Source organism: Glossina fuscipes, unplaced genomic scaffold (genome assembly GCF_014805625.2).
Source record: "Glossina fuscipes isolate IAEA_lab_2018 unplaced genomic scaffold, Yale_Gfus_2 3, whole genome shotgun sequence".
Classification (NCBI taxonomy): Eukaryota; Metazoa; Arthropoda; class Insecta; order Diptera; family Glossinidae; genus Glossina; species Glossina fuscipes.
This window is the reverse complement of record NW_023998417.1, coordinates 14,260,247-14,275,904: the sequence shown is the minus strand read 5'-3', so window position 1 is coordinate 14,275,904 and position 15,658 is coordinate 14,260,247. Positions and strand designations below refer to the sequence as shown.

The window sequence follows — 15,658 nt, the reverse complement described above, 5'->3', positions numbered from 1 at the left end:
CAGTTTTTCATATGTCTTGAGCCATACTTACTTGTGCACATGTGCGCATACAGCGCGTAAAATCTAGAACCAGCAAGCAAGGATTATGTACAATATGCATCAACCCATTTTTTTAGTCTAAAAAAACCGAAAACAACCGAAAGCTTGCAGCTCTTCAGCAATCTGTGCACAGCGCGTAGTTGTGTTACATTAAACTACGAAAGTTGACAGTTTACCAGCACAACTAATGTGTGATAATGTTTTGAGAAGAAAAATTCAGACAAAAAGAAGAAGAAATATGAGCATAAAAAATAGTAAACACACGTGTTAAAACTACAAATTATTCAGTTAAACAGAAACGAATGAGGAGAAGGGTGGGCAAAGTGGGGGTAGAAGTGCCAAAAGGGAACAGATTGTGCACTATAAAAGTCATAAGAGGAACGAAATAAATGGCACAATAACCGAATAAACATTTTGGAAAGCAAATAAATGTATACATATGTAGGTTGCGTGGGTGTGTGCCCGAGTTTAGTAAACAACCGTAATAAAAAACTCAACTACCATAAAAGATATGCATAACACTTACATACAATCCATCACAGCGACATCTTGTCTAGACGCTTGGCGCCAATACATGAAATAAGTGATGTACGTATATACGAAATCATTTATATACGCGATTGTGTTTCGTAATCTTTAAATGGACAAATGGCTGCTAACAATCTCCAGAGTTAGTATCGGCAGAGCTTTTGCGACTGAGTTAAAGACGGCTAAAAAACAATTTTGGAACGAATATATTATACACCGCCACCTCGCCAATCAATGAATGATATGCGGATGTAATAATTCGTATAGATTTAGTATTATTTTGTCCAAATACATTTATTTGACTGTAATGACAGATGAGCAATTATGTATTCTGGAAGGGGCTACCTCCGAAATTTTTATTGTGCAAGAAACGATAAACGATGGTATAAACCATCGCACCGTGAATCGTACTTTAACTCTATCCGGGAAACTAAAGATAATATGGGGAATATAAAGTTTTAAATAAGGAAATTAGCGAACTAGAAATCTATTGCTTATCGGAAATTATCAAAGATTGATTGAGTAATCTCGAGTAACGTATCTGCTAACGATAAATCTTGCAATGTTTTCATATTTACTTGAGGTCATGCCAGTAGAAGATTCGTCCTCCCTTCGAGAAGAAAAACTTTTGCTAAGCATTCTTTTGTCACGTCTTTAACTTTTTCTTACAAAATGTCATCCAATCGATAAACTTGTGCTTAGCTCAGCAATTTTTCTACATATGCTGAGTATACATCGCTTGCATTGCTTGCATTGCTTGCATTCCGCTATATGCGCAGTTTTTTTTCCTTTTTTCGAGAAAAACTGAAAGTTTGTGAAGGCACTAAGATATTGCTATTAGTTTAGAAGCGCGAATCAGTTAAAGTTATAGTAATTTAAAGTGTTCGTGAGTCGTAACAGTTTCGTTCGCACACTCAATAACGCATTTTATATATAATGTCTTTAAGAGCTCGGTATATGCAACTTTCAGCTGCAACTATTATGAAACACCGGATGAAGAAATTAAAAATTAGGTGTGGGATAATGTGAATTGGCATTTGGGCATAATGGTCCATTCCCTTCAGCCTTTTAAGTTTGAGTTCATTACGATTCCGTCCTCGAATAGTTTTAATCTTTTTCTGTAGATGAAAAGCATGGCATTCCTCCACTGCTTTCGATGAAACGTGTCGTTATTTTTGTTTGTAATTTTTTGCTGTAATTTTCCATTTTTTATGTAAATACTCTTTTTAAATATTTACGAGAATAAATCCGGAGCACTTATTAAGACATTATTAGGGGAATGAGCAGAGAGGCAGTAGTATGAATCAATGAATGAATGCGAGAGTTCGAAGGTATAACCAACCATAACAGACACACACGAAGCAAAGGCTTGAATGTAAGTGAGTAACATTTTCAACCAAATGTCGGGCAAAATATAGTAAACTCTAGAAACCAATAAACAAAATTTGTTACGCGCATACCAATTGACGTAAAAGTTAAGCGAACGGCTTTTATTATTTTTGTTTTTATATTTATTTTTTTGCCTTTAAGAAGAAGATAATAAAAAGTTTCGCTACATTATGATTAGCGTGTTTGCCAAGCATGCCCTACAAAGCGTATACATAATGCCGGCAATGGTAGAAAGGAAAGTGTATCATAGCGCGGCTAAGTAGCATACGATACCAAGTAAGAGCAGCGGTAAAAACGGAAATTTTGTAATAAATTTTGTTTTTTTTCTTTTTTTCTTATTTTTCAGAAAGTTCTTAAGAAGTGAATGAGTGTATGGGAATCGAAATGAAAGTTTTGCTTCGTGTGTTTTTAGTTTTTCGGTTTGTTTTTTTTTTTTTTTTATTTCATTTCTTTTTTTTTATTTTGTGAAAAATCGAACTTGTAGACAAAACTACGTGCACAGATATATCATTTGGCAAAAGTTGAAAAAGGAAAATAAATGAGAAGTAAAAAAGAAGGTCACGCTAGAATCATGTTATGTTGAAGTTACTAGTATTTTGTGAGACAGCGTGGAAACAGCATTAGTATCAGGAAATACCAGTATAATCTACAAAGTGTCAGAAAACTCTTTCAACCACGTTCGGGCTAAAATTGAAAAAGAAAGGGGAAAAAAATGGAAAAATCTAGAACCAACTTTGTGCCAGTTTTGTAGTTGTTAAGTTTTATAATTTCTACTTAAACTAATGAATTGTTAATGAAAATAAACTGTTTAAAGAAAGTGTTGTTTTGATGTTTAAAAAAAAATTAAATTTGTTATGTGCGCGATACCCTAAAGCAAACGTCGGACTTTTTTAAACAGCAATAGGGATTATTTTTTCTTTTGCGTAAAAACGGTAGCAAGGCGCATTAGAAACCAATCTAAATATTTCTTAAATATCGTTTCATTTCGTTTATAAGTTAACATAAATTAACTCGGAAAGATTTCTTTTAAAGGACAGTTTCTTTGAAAAACTATCCGCTTAATTAATAGGATATCCGCCTGAGTAGCCGAAGGCGACGAATCTCGACTAGCATGTCAGTGGTCGTGGGTTCGAATCTCATGTGCGGTGCCGATAGCCTTAGATGCTAGTGCTTTTAAGAGTTTAGTCGTAGAATTTGTTTCTCTGGCGAAATTAATAATAATAATAATAATAATAATTAATAGGATACGTCACCAATCTTTTTAATCCTTAGCCTGCCAATGTTTAAATATAAAGAACCTGTTTTAAGAGTACCAAAGCGTATGACCCACCTCCCATCTCCCTCCCTCTCTCTCACTCTAGCTTGAGTTCCCAACGTCCGCAATAAAATCAGCCGTTGCTTTTGCTTATCGAAACTAAGCAGTCACAAGAAGTTTTGTGATTCTATACCAAAAAAATTAATATAATCAATATACAGGCTTTCTATACTATTTGCTACATTGACGGACAGAGTATTTCAAATATTGAAGTTTTTGCCGATTCTCGTATTTTGAATGTGCTCAACTACCTTTTTCTAGGTGCAAAAATAAAGGGGAAATTAAATCCAGATCCATATTAATCTTAACACTGTCGGTGCGAAAACGTAACTAACGACTCGTGCTATTTTATTTTATATTGCAGCCCTTATAATGGTCTTATGACCTGATTCCATTGAGCTGGCTTGCAATTATTGCAATGGTTGGGTTATCTTCTCATCGCCTTATCACTTTTCAAATTTACGGGCTTTACTTATGTTCCTCTTCTACTTAGTTTTTAGCGCTCTTTAACCGATACAGTGAGCGAAGTAATGTCAATTTAAAGTCAAAAGTGAAAATATTTCTAATTTGGATTTGGAATGAGTGCAACGTTCATCGTTCCGCTTAACTTGGGAATAGATAAAATAGTTTGCTTTAAAGCTTCAAATTTATTTCAGTCCGCCTCGTGGGGAACTTTTATAAGCGGTTGCTTTATTTGACGCTCGTTATGCTCACCTTTAATAGTTTAGACATTGAGGTATTGCTTGACTTTAAATCATAAATTTGTGCATTATTTCTCGCAGCTATCATAAACAGTTAGTGACTCTACGTTTATTTTGCTTCTTTATTCTTTTCAGAACTTTTCACATAATATCTTCTTGATAAAGGTTTAATTGCAAAACTTTCCTGACAGAGTGTACAACGTTTTGCATAGCGCTTTAAACCAACCACTCCTGCGATTACTTCTCCATCTACATCTCCTCGATTGCGAACGCAACATTCTCAAACAGCAAACATCATTTTAAGCAACCTTCAATTGTAGACAACTAAAAGAAGTAGACGAATAACCGCAGCAAGAACCGTTAAGCAAAATGGCTGCATTTATAGCGAAACAAATGGTTGGCAATCAGCTAAGCGCCGTTAAAGGTAAGTTGCTCACTATTAATCTCTCATTGAGAAAAAGTTTCAAGTTAGAACTCGTACAATGTAAAAACCCTTTTAATGGAATTTGTTATAAAAGCTAAAAGCAAAACAGTTTATGATTTGATTTTCGAAATTAATAGTTTAAACTTTTTACCACCGAAAATCAATACGGCTAAGAAATGATTCGCAGAAGAAAGATTTGCACTCCACCGCATAAACGCAACACGCGTTTGCGATCTCACGATAGCTACTTTTGTAAGCATAAGCCAGCAAAAGTTTTAATTATCTCTTAATCACATTCGCTGTGCTTTTGTGTGTTTTTACTTACACTTCCACGTAGGTACACTCCTGCGCGCACTCTTTAGTATATGTACGCGTTTTGATTTTGCCAAAATAATAACTGAAATCTATTTGCCCCCTTGCTTTCCTTGCTTGCGGCCTATCTTCTCTTCCCTGTCTTACCCAAAGCCCCCATGATGTTGACGTCCCCTCTCCTTATTTACCTTGTGGCTGCTATTACAATTAGAGTGTGATATGTGGTGGCTGCCGGTTTTTGTGTGCGTGCTTGTGTTTTCCAATAGAGTAAGAAGAGAAAAACTCTCCAGTAATTTAATCAATGAGTTTTTAACTCAGTTACTGTTTATAACTTTCAGCTTCATATAGCTCTCATTACACTTGAAAGTATCGCATAATAAAACTTTTCACTATTCCAATTAAAATTATATTCATTTTGTAACAAAACAATTAGATCACTACTTTTGTATTATAAATTTTTTTTTTTTTTTTTTTTTTTTTTTTTTTTTCGGAATCTGGGCCATTGTACCGTTAAATGTTCGTTGATATGTTTGCTTAGGTTGATCAGTGGAGTTAGCTGGACCTACTTGATTGACAGCATAGGTATAATATTGTTATGTGCAATCCCGTGGATTACTTGTTATTCCTAAAAATGAGCTTAGAAGTTCTTGTGCGCATGTTGATGTGAAGAATACACTAAAACAGCCAACAAACATGCCTACAGCATAATATAAACTCAGAGATGAAAAGAATGTTCGAAGACGTCGTCTTAAATGGTGTAGGAAGCTGGCCATAGGTAGAGCGTCTCGTATATATTCTTTCCTTTTTTATTATTTTATAACAATTTGCTTCATTTAGAAAAAGCAAATGTGATCTCAATTTGGCTACAACCGCAAAAATGAAGATACGAAGCTGAAGTTTGGCACTTCAATTATAAAGACGGAGTCAAAAGAGAAAATTTAATCTATTGACAAACGATTAAAAGAAATAAGAGCTCGATCGAATCAAGCTCGAAAAAAATGGCAATTACTTCTTATATTCCTTTCAATTAGACAGGCTAAGTTTGTGAGTTTGTTAGTCCAATTGTCTTGCTTTTGTCCCTTCCATTCGGACACACTCCTAGTCTTTTAAATGTCCATAGGAAACACAAGATCAAAAATTGATGGAAAAAACTTTTGCTTTTCTCTGCTTTTTCTCTCAGGCAGCACTGGATTTCTGTTCGGCTGGCTGTTGTGAAACGCAATAACGGTTGAAGCCATCGGCTAGTTGTCATTTAACCGCTAGTTTTACGAACGCGACTATGCAAATTTTGTGGACTGGAAAACAGCGACATCAGACGATAAGGGACGTAAACGCCGACGGAATTTTTAGGAAATTAATAAGTGGGTAATGAATACATACAGAAATGCATATGGAGAGGAGCTGCGCTTAAAGCACTTATTCCCGAATCGAAGAATATATATATATACAGAAAGATTCTGATGTGTGTTCCTAAACGAAAGACCTATACTTTGGCTGTCATAGAAGCCAAAGTCGAAAGTAAATTGATTTTAAGAGGTAAAACGATTTTCTGAACTTCCCCCCGTATACACGGGGCACGTATTTTCGAGTTCGATAGATCAGTAAATAAGAGAAGCGACTTTCAATCCCATACACCCAAGATAACAGAAAAATAGATGCGACCTTTACAATTTTAAATATGATAAAATACAATTAAAACCAATCACTAAGAAAAAATTTGATTTTGTTTACCGATCAAAGAAAAAAGAAGAAGAACGTTGTTTGGTATACGAACGATGTTTTTGAAATATGAAGCAGATTTGATATATTTTGCGAACGGCCTTCTGTACTCGATTTTGCAATCAAATATCGTAGTGATGGGTATTAAGAGATTCGACCTACACGCAATACGACTAACTCCGCTGTGTGTTTATTTTGATTTTGCTCTTATTTGATGCAAATTATTACACATGATCAAATTCCGTTTTGTTTTTAATTAAATGCAAGCTTACCATAATTAACACAAAAGCAAAAAGCAAATTAAAAATATGTTAGCGTTGAATAGACACGTACGCATACTAGCACATACATACGCATGCTTGCGAGTTCATTCAAACAATGGAAAGTAACTACGGAAAATATTTCAATCACAGAACCACTTGAAAGTTGTTTGCATTTGATGCTAAGGTAACGAATACACATACATCAGCGCAAACACTCACAGACACTCGCTCGCAAGCTCATACAAACAAAATATATTCAAGAGGATGTTGTTTCAAATAGTTTTATATCTAAAGCAAGCACACTTTGGCTTCAGTATACATATTCGAATTCATGTAGATGTGCGCTTCTAACTAAGGGGTCTGTATGCTAAGTGATAAGACACACAGCTCGCTCAGCACCAGTTAAAACAAAGCATAATGACTTTGAAATTTTTCAAGTGCAAGTTTTTGCTTTTTTTTTTTTTGTTGTTTTATTTTGTTTTATTACTTTTTTTTTTTTTTAAAGCATTTTTTTGTTTCGCAAAAGAATAACTGAGCACTTATACGGCGAACATAGTCTTTGTTTGGAATTTAAATTAGCCTTAAAAGTTGTTTACATATTTATAAAGACGCACGTACAGTAACATATACAACATATGTAAGCATGTGACTGCAGTAATGTCAAGTGTTGACCCCAATTGAATGAAGTGCTTCGATGGCCTTGTGATATAGCATTTAAAGCAATTGATTGCGTTTACGTGTCATCAGAAATGCTTTCATTTCCTATATTCTCTAATTCTGACATAAACACACTATTTTACACAATGTCAAGGGTTTCCTTCTCTCTGTTAGCTGATGGAAAAAGCAGAAAACGAAGAACGAAAATCCCATCACCGTCAGAAACGAAAACAGAGAAGAACAAACAGTTTTTTACTTTTATTTTTATCTCTCTTGAGTACTTACACTTTTCTAATCGTTAATTAATAAAAAGCTTAAGTTCTATTGTATAACATTAGCTTGTCACTACGTCACTTGCACTTTAAAAGTTCCGAATACACTGTTCTGCTGTGCTGTCGTTTTAATCAAGTGGCATCGACTTGTTATTAGATACAAATCTATTACGGCTGCCAATTACATCCAAAGTAATCGAAGACTGAAGTATCTAATGTTCACATGCGTTCAAGTGTACGGGGTCAACTTCGCGAGCGGAAATATTTCACCATATGTTTTCTATCGTATTCAATTAATTGTTTACAGTACTATCCATATGAACTTTTAGCTCTCTCTCTTTACCAGTTCTCTTATACCAGGCAAAAGCAGATCTTTAATAGTATTTCGCTCTTAAAATAAAAGCAAAATAGTTGGTGTCGTGAAAGTGTGAAGATATTAAAACATAGATTAGGATTTTATAACTATTAGAACTTGTTAAGCCATTTAAAAGCTGGTTTCTTTGCTGATCACTTTCACAGACTTTCGATCGATACTTTTTTAATTGTAATATCCAAACCGAGCATTACCGCAGCGCATGTAAAGCATACTTATGTAAAGGATCGCCATTTCATTAGAGATTAATTAGATCATGTCCGTCCTTCAGTCCATCCGACCAAACACCTGTCGTTTATTGCGAGAACTTTTTCGCCGGCGAACATTACTATAGGAAATTGGAACATTCCCTGAATGTTCTTGTTTTTTTTTTTTTGGATTTAAATGAAATCCGAGTACGCTAATGCCTTCTTCCGCCCTATGAAAACACGTTGCTTTTTCACCTGAGAAGCGTAGATTTGTTCTTGGTGTTTCCTTTTTAATCAAGTTAATTACTGGTACTATCAATTCGTCCACATTACTTGCGAGATAAGCTTTAATGTCCTTAAACGCTTCTCTAGGCACTTTATTTTATTTATTTTCATTAAGCTGACTCAATGTAAGTATAATTATGGGCTCTTTAACCCCTTCAGAGTTGTTTGCAGAAACCTAAATGATGTCTATCACTTAATCCCAACATCGGATTCTGTCAAGTCTATCAAAACGGCTTTGCTTATTTGCGTATTTAAACTAACGTGCCATCTTAATATCTCGTTATGATTCGAAAATTAAGAGGAGTTGCTTAGGATTTTTTGGTTAGCAAGCTTTCGCATTTTTCCAATGGTCTAGGCAATCGCTTGCAACTTGGTTCTGGGCGTACCCCTGTAATAGCTGTGTACTTGCTCTCCTTCTTTTTTTTCTTTAAATCTGTTTATATACTTTGTACTAGTTTTTAATGATAATTAGCATAAGATTTACTTCTCAGATATTAACTGAATTCGGTTGTTCAATTATTTTAGTTGGATTTCTGTTAAGTGAAATTAAAATTATGATCCTAGCAGTTATATCTGGTATATTCGTTTTGTGTAGAAACTTTCGAAGCAATACTCAAGAGCGATATGTAAATAAATTTTACAAATTGTTCAACCAAACGATTTGCAAAGAAATTCATTTCGTTTGTTTTTCCAACTGACCTACGGTGAAATTACTCTGCCAAAAAGAATGAGAATTCGAATAAGCTCAATAAAAGATAAAATTGAATAAATTTCTCTCCATCGACCAATAACCGTAGTTGCAGGAGAAAAGGAAAAAGTACGAGCACAGAAATAAGTGATACAAAGAAGGATGAAAGCATTGCAGATACAACATGATTTAAAGCTCTGCCGCTTGAAAACATGCTGTGGAATTTTAAATGCATCAAATACAATAAATGACTGTGCTTCAGGAGGAGGAGGAGGGGCAGGAGGGGAAGGAGGACAAGGAGTGAATGAAAGTGAATGGAAAAAAATATAATTTTTTCTTGCACCTACAAACAATGGGAATTTTCTGAAAATATGCAACATTTTACCGATAGCTGTAAGTGCAGTGTGGCTGGGTTAGAGCAACGGTACAATTTACTATTTACTCAAGAGCTATAATATCATTCCTCATACGTTTAAATGGACGTGTAGTACTTTACAATTTTTATTATAATGCACATAAGTGCACATCTTACATACTGAATAGAAATACATAGAGAAAGAGAGAAGAGAGACAGTGTGTCGAAAATTGAAGAAAACACATTTCCACGTTAAACGGTACAGCAGCAGCAGCAGCAGCAGCAGCAGCCGCAGCAGCAGCAGCAGCCGCAGCAGCAGCAGCAGCAGTAGCAGCAAGGCTTTGTTCTGGTAGATAGTGATGGGTTTCTCTTCCCCTTTTTCATATTCTCTACAATATATATATTTAATGTAAATGTGTGTTTGCGATCATTATGCAATTTGTAAGGATTTACGGTTTTTATTATATTTTGCCGTCTGAAAAGTGCTTTCTCTCTCTGTTTAGAATTTTGCCTTGAAGTGTATTGCTCTCGGTTTATATATATTTATGCTTCCTTTTATTGTATTTTAATTTAGAATTTAAATAACAAAAACAAAAAACTTGAACGCAATGCTTTCGTATTTCCATTTCATGCATATGCATTGGATGTCTATTTTGGTTGAATGCCAAAAATCGATTTTTTATCCGACATGCATGCATACATGCTGCCGAACACATTCCCCACATTATCTTCGATTCTTACAAATTAGCTGTCAAATGTTGTGTTCGTGCATGCTTGCATGACTTACTTCCTCCGTGCACAATTATTTTATGCTCAATTGCTGTTTAAATGAAAATTCCTTTAAATATTTATAAGAAATACTGCAAGGCACTGCACCTGGCTGGCTAGTTTGTTTTTCTTACTAACTTACTTATGAACAGGATTTCTTTCAATCATCTTCTACCTACCTATCGCAGCTATTGTAACGTTCATTGAGCATAGACTGCTATAAGCATCGGATTTAAACTATTTATGACCTTACACTGTAGCCGCTAATATTTATGATTATGCCTCTACCCTGAAATTGCAATTCGGGACTCAAGGTTTCGTCGAGGAGGATATACAATTAAGGGTGTGAAGCAAAGACACCGACCATATCTGTTAACGAAACTTTGTAAAAGACTTAGGAGAGCTCCGCTAAGATATAGTTGGATTTGAAAGCCTAGTGCGTCCATATTAAAAAATAAAGTAAAATATTTTTGTGGACTTCTCACGAATCTATATGAAAATACCTTCCAAACAAACCAAACAAATTCAAAGTCTGCTCATAGGAACTATTTTTAACGATGTTTTGAAAATGGGTGAGCGAAAAATGGGTGTGAGTATAGTACAGTATAGTATAGTAGAGTACTATATAGTGTAGTATAGTACATACGCTGCAGTATAGTATATACTAGTACAGAACACACTATACTGTGAAATTAAATTTTCTTGGCTTTGTTGCTAAATTTTAATTGAATTCATTCTCAAGACGCGGCTTTCAATTAATTATTTAAAATATGTTTATAAATTGATTTTTAGTTACAATTCGTGCTTCAGTTACTAAGTCTAGTCTTTTTTTTTTTCTTTTTCCTTTTTGAAAATTACGTTATCAGAGTTAATTTTTAAATTGTACTTTAACGTCGATAATGTATGCGTCAATAAAGAAATGCAAAAGTTAATATTTCAATTTATTTCATTTTCTCATGCTTGGTTTTTATTATCGAAAAGCATACACAATAATAACTTTTTGCCTCTTCTCTGAAAACTGTCTTTTTATATTTTAAATGATTTTCATATAAAATTCAATGTTATTTATTTATATCAAGAGAATTTCTTTCCTATCGAATACACATTTAATAAGGAATCGCACGTGCTTACACACACACACACACACACACACACACATACACATACAAATGTATTGAACAGAAAATTGTTTATCATACTTGGGAAAAATGAATTGTATTCGAAAGGAACTCAAATATATATTATTGTTCAATCGTTTGGAAAATGCAATTGGGTTAAAAGGAAAAAAAAAACCAAGAAAATTGAAAGGCAAAATGCGCAGAAAAAATAAATCAGCTTATCAATTACCACCAGCCAGTTGTTAGTTCTGCAATATAACTCAACTGCGTGCTCAACAAGAAAGCGAGTTATTTTTTCGCCTCAGGATAAGTTTAGGTCATCTGCTCTCTCGGGTTTAAAACTTTTTCAATTTGTATCGCAAGCATTTAACGCATACAAGTTACGCAAAATTGTCTTGGAAAAGGAAAACGATTTTTTTTTTTTAAATTCTGTTAATTGCGACAAATAGGAACGAATCCTTAATCGCTTTTATTTTATATTTGGCGATTGTGCCTTTGGTACGTTCCAATGAATAAATGGTTGCTGAATAACACTTAGTGGCGCACAAGATATGTGAACAGATATGAACCTGAGACAAGTATGCCATGCCCACTTATTCGCAACGAAATTATCAACGTTCATTGTCCTAAGATTAAATTAACTCTGTTTTGAGTTTACAGTTGAAGAGAGTTAAGTCAAACATTACATAACAAATTTTATAATCGTTTGTAAAGCACAAAAAAAGCTCACCTACCGCGTATGATTATTTTTGATTACCGTGAATAATCTTCTTTCTGCTCTGGTGTATTTTTAAGACAAAGTCACAGGCTAAGATTCGAAAATTTTGCTTTCTTTTGAATCATGTCCCACTCAAATTGAGTATAAGCAAATCAGACTCTGTTCATGATTTAATTATGTGGGTTCGTATGTCGGATTCATTGTAAAAATCACCACTACGTGCTCGAAATAAAAATCGTTCTTCTCCACGTTATCAGAATCAGTACGAAAAGAAAAAGATAGCAGCCAACAAGAAAGGAACCGAGAGTTAATGTTGAGCTTTTTCTTTTAATATTCGCGATAAAACTCGACGCAAAGTCTGTTCGACAATCGAAATAAATACAACGGCATATTTTGCTCTTCAATTCGTACGTGAAACAGTATGTAGTGCTGCTATCTATATTTGGGAAGAAATCTTTTCTAGGTATAAGCACGACTTCGCATAGCAGAGTCGTGCAAATCACCGTGTGTTCGCCTTATGATGCATTAAGATGATACGTTAAGACATACTGTACATAGATGGACATATGGGCTGGGCCTAAACCAGCAGTAGGCATTACAAAATTCGATTCGGATCAGTTATTACTTATCCTTTGCTTTGAATTTGTGAAAGGTGTTGAGATGATTTTAATTTCTTAATAAAATGTTCTTGTCGTTGTTATAACTTATGTTACTTTTTTACTCTGCTGCAATGTCGCGAAGTGTAAAACCATCTTCTGACACGATACTCACTCCGGATGTTACACATTTTGTGTCGTATTCAGTTATATAAACAACGGCAATAGACTCTTGAATTGTTTACAGTATATTTAATTGCTTTTATTTTATTTCATTTTCGTACATATTTGTGTACATATTTATTCAACTGTTTACTGATTTTTTTTTTTTGTTTGTTTGTAATAACAACTTGGCAAAGCGTAGCAATTTTGTTAAAAGGCTAAGGTTTGAAGTCCTCTCGCATTATCGTACTCATTAAGTTTTTGTACAATATCCGGTGCGTCGATGAGTGTGAGCACCCTACATTATACGTCAAATCGTCTCTAATATTACATTTACCGTACAAATAAAGACTTTGACTAAGTATAATATATATATATGCTCCTTATCCTATATATAAGTTTGCAGTTAAGCTTAATTGATTGATGGAAATTTATGCTGACAAGCATAAATAGAAAAAAAAATATCTAGAGATTTTGTATGTATAACGTCTTTAATTGAAAAGAATGTTTATTTCGAAATAATGTCATGTCATGTTGTTGAAAAGAAAAGCCATTACTACAAAAAGCGGTTAAGGCACACTTTCCTTTAAATTGTATGAAAAGAAAATTATATTGGGAAAATTTTAAGCAAATCCTTGCACAAGAGAAGGAAAATCAATTTTCCAAAAGAAAGAGCAAATTGAACCAAAAAAACTCCCTTTGTCTCCGAAAAAAAAAACATGTTGTCAGCATCATTACGATGTTGCTACTATGGAAGCAAAGGAATTATTTCGAATGTGACTTTGCTAATGGTTATGCATCGTGCAACGATTGACATATACGAATTTTCCATTCATTTTGCTTATTCCAATAAACTTCATCAGTTACTTCGTCAACGAATCATCGAAAGTTATGATATAAACAAACAAAAGAGAAATTTTTATTGAAGTTATTCAAAATTTTTTGAAAACCATCATTGGATTGTTTTTAGCCGACTTTTAATAAGGTTAGAGCACTTTTAAACGTAATCTGAAGTGGAAGCGGAAGCATAACTCTAATATGACATATCTACTTAGATTAAAATATGCCCTGACATCTGAAGATAACTGCGTACATGCAGCATTATTATCGAATCGTCGTATGTCATTCGGATTACGATACACAGGTATATTTAGGACAAAGTATCTACCTAGCTAGTAACACGCTTAACATAGTAAGTGCTTAGGAAAGATTATTACATAACACAGGTTTGATGACAAGTGCATGTGTAGAGGGGAAGATCAATAGCACTATCCTTGTCAAATATTAATATTAGGTAACTAATTACGTTTTCAACACGCCAGCGATTGCATTTTTGGAGGCAGAATCGGTAATACTTTGTGTTTTCATGTTCCAATGTCAGATCTGTAATAGTAAATGCAACCGATATCATCTTGACGATGGCATTTTAACTTACCACTTAACGTAGAAGTGAATATTAACAAGAATTTTTTCAGTACCGTCCATGTTCCACTTTTCGATTGAGACATAAACAAACTTCCGTGCAAAAGCACAAGTGAGATAAATGCATTTATAAGAGCGTTAAAGCAACATATAAAACAAAGGGATTTGTAGCTCTTAACTTATTTGCGAAATTTCATAATCACCTCTTTAAGTAATACGAAGAGGAAGGCCTTCAGGTGCAATTGGCCTCCTGAGGCAGATCGAAATAAGAAGTGGAGAAGGTTTTCTGTACTGTTTGCGTTCATCTCTGCCAGTGACAAAATACTGAGTTGAATGGTTGGACTCATTCCTCGTAAAACATCTGATAGCCGGCCGTATTGCAATGCCGTTCAAAAAATCTTCTTGAAACTTTCAAACGCATTAAACGAAAAGCCGTTTTAACTAATAAAGTCTCATTAACTGCTTTGACTTTGAAAGAAATTTCAGCTCTGTTGCAATCGGTGTCGAATTTAACCTCGCCATGCTGAGCAGAAACTTGAAATAAATAAAATTCAAACAAATTTTACAGTGACAGTCAAAGCGATTTGAAGAGAGTTTTCTTATTTTATTTAGTTAAATGGAACTTATCTTCGTATAAGAAAAAAGTAAAGTCCTCGGATTATTTAACATCCAACGCATAAAGTTATAAAAAGTTCATAACACGAAGAGAAGGGGACGTGGAAAACTTAATGCCAAACCATTAATTTCTCATTAGACTCTGCGGTTTCATTGAAAATGAAATCTCAACTGCATTTTTATTAATTTTCCGAAACTTTTTATTTGCGTCTTATATCAGGTACATTAGTTTTGCTTTGCATTCGTTAAGTGCGAATTTACATAATGTTTTAATAGCTAAACCCAGCAACCGCATCCACACACTAAGAATAATAGGAAAAAAATTAATAGCAATGCATTCATTGCTTTATTTTCAAAAACAAGAATTGATGAGCTGTCATTAGCACATACACTGCTGCCGTTCTGCACTGCATTAAAAATATATGCGAAAATTCGACATCTATATACAATAGCACACATGTGAGTAATGCGGTCTCGCTGTGTGTGTACGACTTATGAACGAATGTGTTGATGTGTATACGTGAGCATCAACCAACGAACTTTCACATGTCAAAAATTCACATTTTCCAACAGTTAATTATTTTCCAATGGTTTTTATACGCAAAAGTTGACGCTTTTTGCTATTAATGCTGCCATCATAAATTTGTCAAACAATCCACATTACCAAATCTTCATAACATACAGGCGTCATATATTACAATGCATAATCATGACGTTATGTTAGATTCACACGCGTAATAAATTTTACATA

At 34.2% G+C, this 15,658-nt stretch overlaps 1 protein-coding gene across 6 annotated transcripts in view; it reads left to right on the top strand.

Moving 5' to 3' along the window:
* The window catches only part of LOC119634658 (complexin), a 206,455-nt gene that overhangs the window by 72,732 nt on the left and 118,065 nt on the right, over nt 1-15,658 (top strand). For all 6 annotated transcript variants that reach the window (XM_038028929.1, XM_038028926.1, XM_038028928.1 and 3 more), the window contains exon 5: nt 4,108-4,396. In XM_038028929.1, coding sequence (XP_037884857.1) covers nt 4,342-4,396 — 55 coding nt within the window. In that variant the 5' untranslated portion in view covers nt 4,108-4,341. The remainder of the gene's footprint in view (nt 1-4,107; nt 4,397-15,658) is intronic.